Source organism: Mandrillus leucophaeus, unplaced genomic scaffold (genome assembly GCF_000951045.1).
Source record: "Mandrillus leucophaeus isolate KB7577 unplaced genomic scaffold, Mleu.le_1.0 Scaffold1324, whole genome shotgun sequence".
NCBI classification, from domain to species: domain Eukaryota; kingdom Metazoa; phylum Chordata; class Mammalia; order Primates; family Cercopithecidae; genus Mandrillus; species Mandrillus leucophaeus.
The window spans coordinates 344,176-356,360 of NW_012101282.1; the positions used below are offsets into that span (position 1 = coordinate 344,176).

Below are 12,185 nucleotides of genomic sequence, written 5' to 3' on the forward strand. Positions count from 1 at the left end.
TGTACATCCACGCTGGGGCATTTTTCTCCTGCTTGATGAGGACTTGACTCGGGAGCGAGTGTGAATCATTGCCGGGGCTGGGAAAGGAGGAAGGCGGATTTAACCCCCTCCCACCCCTCTTCATGTCCGTGTGTCACTCGGCTCGGTCCACCTGGCGCGGCCGGTCCTGGGGCTGCTGCTGCTGCTGCTGACGACGACGACAGGGGCTGCCTCTGCTGTCCCGGGAGTTTCTTCCTGCTCCGGCCACACAGCTCCTGGGGATTGTTCCTCTTCGCACCAGAACCTCGGCCTGACCGGCACTTTGGCTCCGAAATAACTTATTTTGGGGAGAGAAAGCACATCACGAACCAGTCAAAATCGTGAAGGCTTATTTCTGTAGCTTGAAGACTTCTGCTGTTTTTTCTTCGTTTTTTTGTTTTTTGTTTTCCGTAAATATCTGGGTATACGTCAAACGGCAAGATGTCCAGTAATGTCCCGGCGGATATGGTAAGTGACGGATAAGTTATGACACTCTGATTTAACTGTGGTTTCCAATCTTATTTAATCGGAAAGACGGCAGGCGTGGGGCGAAGATTTGCTGGGGACTGTGGAAAAGCCACCGTGCTGAGCGATTTGGAGAAGTTGGAGCTTCTGGTTTCCCCCTTTTAGAAAGTAGTGCTTTTAATATAGGTTCTCTCATTTGGTCGTGTTTTCAAAACCATTGAAGACAGTGGAGAAGTAGGGAAATGTATCATGGTAGCTTGAGGGGACAAAACATCTCTCTCTTTGCTAGAAGCCTCCGAACACTAGTATTTTAACGTTTCTGAAAACGTCAGTGACAGTGGGCAGAGCTGAGGACGGGTGTCCCTACGAGAGAATAGGTAAGGAAACGGGAATCTTGCTTTATGACACAGACAAGATCATCAGTGCAGTAGGGACGAACTTGATATTTTTCAAGAACAGAGATGCACATCTCTTCAAGAAAAAGTATGTTAGAATTTGCCGTGAGCTTTCTGAAATGTCAGAATACGGATGGTAACAGAAATATTAAGATATTTTGGGATTTTCACAAACGTAGGCTGACCCTGTATTGGTACTTACTGTGAATATTCCCGGGCTTTTTAATGGCAAATATTTATTAGTAGTAGATTCCATATTAGACATAAAGCTAAGGAAACGTAGTATTGAGCCTCAATCACGATCACTGAGTGTTGAGAGCTTGAAACAAAAAGTACTGTTGTGTATTGACGCCTTTCTTTTTGTTTTGTTCATAAAGGCTGAGGTTGTGAGTCTGTTGATTGACAGTAACCGTGTAACCTTACAGTGCTGGAGGCTTGGTTTGTGTGAGTGTGAAGTTACACTTTGCAGTCCTAAGGACAAACATAATGCAGTTAATTAACAGGAAGAGGAATAATCTTGTTTATGAAAGTATTGAAGTTAATGTAGTTGTGCTCACATATGTTAACATTTGAGTGTTTGTGTATTCAGTGGAAACAAATTGAACATTGCTGATGATTAAATTTTATTTTTTAATTTTGATTTTTTTTTTTTATTTTTTGAGACGGAGTTTTGCTCTTGTGGCCCAGGCTGGAGTGCAATGGCGCGATCTTGGCTCACTGCAACCTCTTCCTCCCGGGTTCAAGCGATTCTCCTGCCTCAGCCTCCCAAGTAGCTGGGATTACAGGCGCCCACCACCACGCCCGGCTAATTTTTTTTTTTTTTTTGGTGGAGACAGGGTTTCACCATGTTGGCCAGGCTGGCCTCAAACTCCTGACCTCAGATGATCCACCCATCTTGGCCTCCCAAAGTGCTGGGATTACAGGCGTGAGCCACTGCACCCGGCCTGCTGATGATTAAATTTTAAAACGCCAGATGTTTCTATAGAAGCAAAGCTCATAAACAGATTTTATAATAAAAATTAAATGATTCTAAATGGCTTATTTTGACCTTGGTTTAAAGGCATTTTGCTCTTGTTTAATTTCCCATTTAATGCAAAGGAAACACAGTGTTCTGTCTCTTGGGTGGCCACATAACAGCTTTACACTCTCCTTCCTGAGTCCTAAAACTCGTGCGTTGTCCTTTTAGTTCTCGCTTCTCTTCTGGTGTGCACACATGAAATAGCCTCCTGCCTGGTTAAGGACGGTTGGACAAGGTTTCCTCCATACCACTCTTGAAGTTGCCGGGAGCGGTCTCTAGACAGAGCTGGGAAACGCTATTTCCCTTGTTTGATGAGTGATCTGTGGGTTCATCGCCTCGAGCAAAGATTTGCTCTCTCGAAAGCCTCCATTTTATATCATCAAGCACAGTGCAAGATAGGTTAACCTTAAGTACCATCTATTCTCTCACAGAAGTTGGAATGAAATAGATGTGTGTTATTAAAACAGTGCCGCTACTTCCTTTAGGTCCAGTGAAGAAAAGCTGTAATGTGCGTAGCATCAGTCACAGATTGAGATGATTTGGGAAATACAGTTTCCAAGTCAGAGAGAGGTTTGGAGGCTGATGTTAGGATCAGAGGACTGGGAAGTAGGAGCAGGGTTTTCTTAATATCTGCAATTATAAAATATAGCAGTTTATCTGTTTTAGACTGTATGTTAAGGCCTTGATGATTCTGTGGTGCTTTGAGATCCTTTGATTAAAGGTGATATGCAAGGGCAAAGCAGTATTATGTAATAAACATATAATGCCCTGATGATGCTATTTCAGAGTGGGTACTAAGGTACAGCACAGTTTGATTGTTCTGAGTATTTTTTTTATGTCTTGTTCTCTACTGTTCAACTGGTTAGAGGTTAAGATTTTTTTCTTTGTGAAAGTCTTTTAAACGTTCATTTATTACTTTACTTTGCATTTTTGCTTAAGAAGTCTATCATTTGCTATATGCCTAGAATTCTCAACTTTTTGAAATATAACATGACAAATATTGGTTAGAAGTTGTCGATTAAATGCTTCATAATTATTAAACTCTTCATACCATTAATTGACAGTTGATTTTCGTTTACATTCATGACAGAACAATTTACCGCTCCAAACCTTGAAGAGCTCCTCTCACCACTCCCACGGCAAAGCTAATGACATATATCCCTTGTAGCATAACTCTAAATTGATCAGGATATGTACTGTTGCAATCCGCTAAACTTGCATTTATGAATAAACACATTTTTGCTAGATGCAGTAAAATGTTAATTAAGCTTTCTCCTAGTTGACAGTATGTGCTATTTAGAAACAAATGTTACACTTTTACTTTTTGGTGGTGGTATCATTTCTATTGAAGTCAATCTTTTATATGTTAATGGTACTTGTCAGTTGTATAGGAAAATCCTGTTGGGGAGATGGGATGGGGGTGGTGAAGTTACAATCTCTGTCATGTTTCCAATAGAGATAATTTATTCTCGAGCTACAATAGTTGCTAAATCAATTGATGTTTTTGGTAAAGTCTTTATGGCCATGATTATGACTCACTTTAAAATAGATTTTTCAGCTTTGGTTTTTGTTTTGTAGATAGAACTCACATTTAAAATTTATTTTTAAACATTCAATAATTTTTTGTGTTTAGCATAAGGGCTCTCATTTTTAATAATCCAAATGTCAATTTTTTGGATGAGGGAGTGGCACCCCTACTGAATGGATTTGCTGTACCCTTTAAAACATAATTTGTAGTTGGTACTTTTACTACATTCTGTAATATATATGTCCTATAAATATAAATATATTTACTTGAAATGTTGGTTTTTCTTTGCTAAGAGTGATTGAGTTTGAACTAGATTTGATAACATCTTAGTGTAGTAACTTATTTTTGAAGAAATCTGAAAATACGTGAACAGAGTATCATTATAATATATTGTATTTAAATGATGTATTTATTTATTTATTTTTCAGCCAAGATCATAGTTCATGATGCGGCAATATTCATTGTTTGTAGTTGCAGTGTGACTTATGTTAACCACTGTAGGATTTTTGCAAGAAAATATTCACTGCCTGTGTTAGTAGTAAGACCTAAGACTGGGCAGCAGTGGTAATTTTGTTTTCTGGATTGGTAAAGTTATCAAGAAATACATTCTTGTTTTTATAAGTTTTATAAATGTATACAACATTTAGGCTACTATTTAGAGCTTTGGACTAAAATTTTACTTTACAATATCTATTACATTGAAAACTTTAAGAGAGAAATTGACAGTGTGAGAATAATGGCAGAGCAGTTTTGTGATTCAAAACATTTTAGTTGATAAAACAAAGAAAAGCCCCGTATCTTTAACAACTGTTAATGTAAAAATGGTAGCAGATAACAACAATTTGTAATAGGAGTTGAATGAGATAATGACAATTCAAGTTTTTTTCCAGTATATTTTATGTGCTCAATGAATATTTTTATTATAATTTTTGTTGTATCACTTCCATTCATGTAAGAATTATTGGAGCCCTCTTGTGGACAGGAAATTACTAAAATATATTTCCTTTCAAAGTGAACTTTTATCACTTTTCCAAGTTAAAGTAAAATGACATATGTTGAATATACCAGGAGAAAATGCCATGAAAGAAAAAGGTCCAGAAAATAGAAAGTTTCTAACATTGAGAAAAGTATACCGAGCTTTAATGCCCAAGGACTTTTTTCTCTTTACTTACAGCTCCTTTTTATTTTTCTTTCTCTTCCTGATGATTCTCATTTCAGGTTTAAGTTGAAGGGTTTTATAAAGCCAAAGGGTAGATAAGTACTGTTTACATATATGTGTTACTTGAATAGCTTAATAAATAATATATTAAGAATTGAATGTTTCTCTAAATTTTTACTTGAATGTATCTCATATTCGGTATTTTGAATTAGACATTTTTATTAAGAAAATGGATGACATTGTTTCCCTCAGTTTTGAATTAACTTCTTTCTACCTGCCCCAGCTTGTGTCTGAAATGGTCTTTAGTTCATTTTAGGCCACAGTGATCTTTCCTTCCTGTAAACCACTTTCCTTTAGTGCTTTTGACATTCCTCTTACACAGGTATCAAATGTCTGTGGATATAGTATAACTTTTATTTCACCTCTGATAGTTTTTAGACATTCAGAAATTGTTGAGTGACTTTCTTGACTCACAAAGTATTACTGTCTTTGTTACTTATGGAAAAAGTAAATACTGTTCCGTAGTAATAGTGGTATTAAATATGAAGTCTATAATGTCTGCTTCTGTTATCACTTGAAATATGAAAACTATATTTGTAGTATTAAAGCTTGAATTTATTTTAAATTAGTGGATAAAATACTGATGGTGCTATTAGTTTTCATAATATACAACAGTAAATGTGTTTTAGGAGACTGAAGCATATACTTAGTAAATGTGCTCTTTAATTTTCTAAGTCATCTTATTCTGGGAGGGGAAAATGAAAAGTGACTGTAGAATTCATGGTAACCTGGAAACCTTGGGTAATAAGTCATTCTGAACCAGTAAATTTTCTGAATACTTGGAGGTTGAGTGTTAAAATAGCCCATTCTAACAATGTTGGATTACCATTGTATTTGCTTAAATGAAATATACTATGCATAAGTTAACTTATTTTTGGCAACTTAAGAGCTATGATTTGAATAATGTTGCTTGCATTTAATCAGTGTTTATTGGGTACCTGTCTGTGTAATATAGTAGTAGTATTAATAGGTACAAGCTATAACTATAATATCCTCAGCACCTAATATAGATTGTGAAGCTTTATGCGCCTTCACTAGATCAGTAATTTACAAAGTGAGATGAAGCAAGTTGATTTTGAGAAGTAAATATGAGAACGTCTATTTGTTTATTCTGTGCCCCAAAAGGGAAAAGGATTGAGCTTTTCTATTCATACTATATGAATTGGCTGTGGGGTTTTCCTAGGTCCACCTGCATTCAGGTGGTCGCTGAGAGTGTGGTTTGCTGAGGGAAGATGTGTGAATTCTGTAATGTAGATGCCAGCAACAGCATCATGAGTTTCTCAGAGTTTTTCCAGTTTTTCTGTTATATAGTCCCTTTTAAAATACTTTTTTAAAAGAAGAATCTATGATACTTTGTATTGAGATGGGGAACAGAGGTTTGCTGTCAAAGCATTTAAAAGAATTGTAGAACTCAAAGATTAATCACACATTTTTATTACAGAAGATGAGTATTCTATATGCTGTTCTTATCCGTGATGACAAGAGGCTACCAAAAATAAAAATTTAGCAGATATTTTTAGGAAAACAATCCCTAAATTGTCACTTGAGGGCAAAATCGACATTTTAAATAGTAAGTGAGAAAGTACCTGCTTTTCAAAAGAAACAAGTGTTATGGAGAACATTTTGAAAGCGTGTTGAGGTATTTCCTATCTGTTGAAAATCTTCCTTACAGTCAATTTTAATTGACTTTGGACTATTTATTGGAAAGCCAAACATTTTGATTTGTAAAAATACCTTATTGCAGTCAGGAAAAAGAAAATTTTAATAACATTGACAACAGGTAGCTGACTTTAAATAAAAATGTTTGCGTATTTGGTGATAGAATGGAAAAGTAATATGATTTAGAAAATTAGTAAGTGACATGTTCTATATAGATCTCATCTTTGTAAGGTAAGTTTTTCAGATATGACTTATGACAACTCTTAAAACCAAGTGTCAGAATACATTGAACTTCACAAATGAAGAAACTAAGATTTTAAAAAATAGAGATATATTTAATAATAATGCTCACTTAATATGTTAATAATAGCATTTTTAGTGATTGAAAGATTAAAACGAATTAATATTTAAAATAGTTGATAGTTAAAATAGTAAAAAGTAAAACAAAATTTTGATCTTTTAACTTCTGTTTTTAGTATGTGTTTTATACTATATGTATGTTTATAAATGAAAACACATATACTGTAGATACGTGCCTCAAGTATTTTATGTTTGGGATTTTCAATCAAAAAAATGTAGAAGCCACTGCATTAGATGACTAAAGATTTCTGAACATTTTAACTTCTTGTGTTTGATAGTTACAAGTTTTCTGTCTCCTGCCTTGTTGAGCAGCTGTTTTTTCCTGTGATCAGTGTGTCTACTTATTCCTAACCATTTACAGTTGCTGGTTTTAATTTGCTATGGGTGTGGAAACCATATTTCCAAAGTTTATTAAAAATAACATGTGTTTAAAATGAACAAATGGTGTCTGAGTAGAATTTTAGGAGTTACCTCACAGTAAAGTGTATGATCTTTTATTTCATGGGCTTGATCATATCTGTTTTGGTTGCTTAGAATTCTCTTTTTTGGGGGGCTAATTTTCTGGTTGTTAGCTGTGTTTTGCAGATACGCAGTTTCTTGATAGTGAAGAACTGGTTACGTGATAAAAAATAAAATTACACTTATAACTTTACTTTGAGCTCGTAGAGGAGAGAGAACTAATATTTGTTGTGTACTTGCTAATACCAGGCAGATGCTTGGCGTTTTACATTATAGCATTTAATTTAATCCTTACAGTCACCCTGGATAAATATAGTTGGTATATAAAGAAACTCTTAATACCCACCAGGTGAAGACCACCAGGAATGCATCTGTGGTGAAACAAATTAGGTTGACTGTTTTGCAGCTAAGAAGAGCATATGCCAGATACCGCCAAGTGTCAGTAAAAGAGAACGGGAGGGCTGGGCTCACGCCTGTAATCCCAGCATTTTGGGAAGCCGAGGTGGGCAGATCACTTGAGGTCAGGAGTTCGAGATCACCCAGACCAACATGATGAAACCCCCATCTCTACTAAAAATACAAAAATTAGCTGAGCATGGTGGCAGGAGCCTGTAATCGCAGCTACTCCGGAGGCTGAGGCAGGAGAATCACTTGAACCCAGGAAGTGGAGGTTGCAGTGAGCAGAGGTTGAAGTGAGCTGAGATTGTGCCACTGCACTCCAGCCTGGGCAACAGAGTGAGACTCTGTCTCCAAAAAACAAAAAAGAAAAGAAAGAATGGGAGGACTTTTCAGTAGGGTTTGGGCTGTGCTGGAAGCAGGGACTCCTGGATTGAATGCTATCATACATCAAGTGGAGGTGGGTTAGTTATTGGGTCTTTCAGCAGCCTTTGTTTAGGAGACAGGATAAATGAAGGGGACTTGGAAAGTCATTGGTGAGAAAACATGATCACTTACAGAATAGGAGATTGTTGGTCATTTTGGAGCTGCAGTGTGGCCATAGGAAAAACTTTCTACCTGTTGGTCTTCTCTGTATCTTTCAGATATCACAGTCTGGTTATCAACCAAGCTCATTTTTACTTTCTCACAGCCTAGGTTCAGAGAGGGTAAGGAATTTGTTTGTGATCACATAGCGAGGAAGAAGTTGAGCTAAAATAGGAATTTGGGTCTGGTGGCAATAGTGATAAACATCTACACCCCATCTCCACAACCATAACTGAGCAAACATCGCTGAATCCCTCAGGCACATTATCCTAAGAATGCCTTAGGTTCCTTCCCAATACCTTGTTCCAGGGAGTCCCTGCTGATTGGTCTGAGCTAGCATGGTAGAAATGAAACCTATTTTATGAAACCTATTTTATGTATCTTTGTAATATACTATGTAACCTCTGGATTGGAATGATTTTAATTAAGGTTGCTTGTCTTACTAATTGGTAAAATTAAAGGGAGTTTCCTTTAAACTTGTAGGAACTTTGAGTCTTCTTGTGTATATATTTGTTACACAGTGGATTTTTCTTAAAAAGTACCACTTTGAATGCTTTATATATGTAACAAATAGATTGACTTGTAAAGGATTTAGTGCTTTCGGGGCATTTTGTTTTTGTCTTCATACTTTTAACTGCATATATATATGTAGAAAGAGAGAGATTCTGTATTGGTTGGTCAAATCAAGTAGCATTTTTGGTCTAAGTAAATATATATTTGGGCAATTTTCTGACTAGGTTTTGAGAAGAAAATGTTCTTTCTGCTGAAGAAAATTGTTGAAGTTTGACATTAACATTTTTTGTTTATGTACTTAAGATGGCAATTTATTGTCTAGACAAAATGTTCTTATATGTTTTTCTTTACTTTCATATAAAATTAGTGTTTTTCTTTGCCTTAGAAATAGTCTTGCTTTTGTATCCTGCTATTTTCATTTAGTCATGTTAAATCAAGTTTAGCCTAAAGCTACCTCCTTACATATTTTAAGCTCAGCCTATATTGAACATATATCTATGCAAATAAGTATAGAACCATATTATAATTTTGAACTGATTATGATAGATGTATATAAATTACTTAGCTAATTCCATATTCATGAGCATTTAGAAGCTATTACAAACAATGACATAGTGGATATTCTTAAGCGTATCTCTGTGCCTTGTCTGATTATTACCTTAGGACAAAACTCTTAGTAATGTAGTTGCTCTGTCAAAAGATAAGTGTTAGTTTTGGGACGGGTGGGAAAGAGAAGGATATATATTTCCTAATTTTAAAGCATCCTTGAATTTCTGGATAAACCTAGCTTTTAATTATACATTACTCAAATGGTATATGCTAGATAATACTTCATTTATAATTTTTTTTTGTTCACGAAAAACATTGTCTAGCAATTTTAATTTCTTGTAAAGTATTTGACAGATTTAGGTATCAAGGTTATGCTGACGTCATAAAATGAGTTGGGAAATGCTTTTTAATTCTCTGGAAGAATTTGTGAGGATTGATTTTATTTCATCCACAAATGTTTGAAATAATTCACTGGTGAAGCCATCTGGAATTTTCTTGTGAAGATTATTGATTCTATTTCTTCAATACATAAAAAGCTATTCTTATTTTCTATTTCTTTGTCAGTTTTGACAAGTTTTGCTTTTTAAGGGATTTGTCCATTTTGTCTGAATTTTCCAGTTCAGCTTACGGTTTTTTTTGGTATGTGCATATCCTTTTATAATTGTTTTGATATTTGTAGTATCTATGATCTCTCCTTTTCAAAATCTGCTTATTGGCAATTTGGGTCTCTTTGTACTCAGTCTTTTCAGAGTCCATTTTCAAATTGAATGTTGTTTTTAGGTTTTTACTGATTTCTGCCTTTACCTTTATTTCTTCTAGTTAAAAATGTTAATTTTCTGTACTTTTTAAAGTTTTCTGATATGGGTACCTAAGTCATTAATTTTCAGCTTATTTATTTATTTTTTTAATTTTTTTAATTTTTTTTTTTTTTTTGAGACAGAGTCTCGCTGTGTCGCCCAGGCTGGAGTGCAGTGGCGCGATCTAGGCTCACTGCAGGCTCCGCCCTCCGAGTTCACGCCATTCTCCTGCCTCAGCCTCCCGAGTAGCTGGGACTACAGGCGCCCGCCACCACGCCCGGCTAATTTTTTGTATTTTTAGTAGAGACGGGGTTTCACCGTGTTAGCCAGGATGGTCTCTATCTTCTGTCCCCGTGATCCGCCCACCTTGGCCTCCCAAAGTGCTGGGATTATAGGCGTGAACCCCTGTGCCCGGCCTATTTTTAAACATCTTTTTAAGAGACGGGGGTCTCACTGTGTTGCCCAAGTTGGTTTCTGAACTCCTGCGTTCAACTGCTCCTTCCTCCTCAGCCTCCCAAGTAGCTGGGAATACAGATGTGCAGACCACTGTGCCTGGCTCCTTTGTGGGTTTTTTTGGAATATTTTTGGAATTTAAAAAATGTATATGAAATTCCCTCTAAATGCAACTTAGATGGATCTTACAAGTTTGATATCATTCAATAAAGCATATTCTAAATTTTCCCTTGTGCTCTCAGCATTTGGGGATTTTCTAGCTATATTTTTGTTATTGATATCTAGTTTGATATCTGTTGTGGTCTGGAATCATTCTATGCTTGTGGGTGATTTGTTGACACTTGCTTTATGGTCAGTTTTAGAAAATTGAGGACAGTGTGCCATAGACAGCAATTAAGTTTATTAATCATGTGCAATCTGTTGTATCACTACTGAATTTTTTTTTGTCTTTTTAAAATCACTCAATTGAGAAACTTCTGTTAAAATTGCCACATATATAAGGATTTGTCTATATGTTTTTAGTTCTCTCAAATTGTGCCTCGTATTTGGAGGCTAAGTTGTTAGCTACAAATAAATATATGATTGTTCTGTCTTCCTCTCTAGTAACACTTTTTGCTTTAAAGTTTTTTTGGGGGGGGATGTTAATATAGCATTCTTTTTTTTTTCTATCCATTTCCTTTAAATCTTTCTTTGTCATTCTACATAAGATGAATCTCTTTAAGCATCATATAGTTGGGTTTTTGCTTTTTTACTAAGTTTGATAATCTCTGTTTTACCTTTAATGTAATTACTGTAGCACATTATTTGGGTTTAAATTTACAATTTTGCAATTTATATTTTGCTTCCATCATCAGTCCTTTATAACTTTCCCTTCCATTTCTTGTTTTCTTTTGGATTAATCAAATAGTTTCCCATATGCCTTTCTCTTAGCTTCTCTGTTATAAATTCTTTTACTATCTTTACCGGTTAGTCTAGAGATTACAATGTACATCTTCAACTTTTTTATCTATCATAAATTTTTGCCTTTGCGAGTTCAGGGTAATGGAATGGCCTTTTAATTTAATTCCATTTACCCCTCTTCCAGTCTTTGCTTTGTTTTCAACCCATAACAACAGTGGTAATAAAATGTTGTTGTTAAAATAATCATTACTCATTTCACCTTGTCCTCAAATTTACTCTTCTGGAAGTCTTCATTTCTTTCTTTTTGATTGTATGTGCATCTGGGTAATTATCCTTTTATCCAAGGAACTTTTAGTGCAGGTCTTCTGGTAATGAATTCTGTTTTTGTTTACCTGAAAATGTGTTCATTTTACCTCACTTTTAAGGGGTGCCTACTTCATGCACCTTCAAGATGTTATTTTATCATCACCTGGCTGCCACTGTTTATGTCAACTCAGGCTTTTAATTGTATTGTTATTCCTTTGAAGTTAATGTGTTTTCCTTTGGCTGTTTTAAAGATTATATCTTGTCTTTGATTTTCACCAATTTTACTATTGATGTGCTCTTTTGTAGCTTTTTTTTTTTTTTTTTTTGTAATCTACATAAAGCTTGTAGAGTATCTTGAGGTCCTGAGTCAATCTTTGGCTTACTATATTTTGTCATTTGAGAATTAGCTAAATTTTTTTTTTTTTTTTTTTTTTGAGAGACAGACTTGCTCTGATGTGCAGTGGCATGAGTTCAGCTCCCTGCAACCTGCGCCTCCTGGGTTCAAGTGATTCTAGTGCCTCAGTCTCCCTAGAAGCTGAGATTATAGGCGCATATCACCACACCT

General features: G+C 35.5%; 1 protein-coding gene across 1 annotated transcript in view; it reads left to right on the top strand.

The window, feature by feature from the left end:
- Positions 1 to 459: 459 nt before the first annotated feature.
- LOC105534266 (uncharacterized protein C9orf85-like) overlaps positions 460 to 12,185 on the top strand; it is a 20,468-nt gene continuing 8,742 nt past the window's right edge. Inside the window, 1 exon segment of the mRNA XM_011972952.1 lies at positions 460 to 486. Coding sequence (XP_011828342.1) covers positions 460 to 486 — 27 coding nt within the window.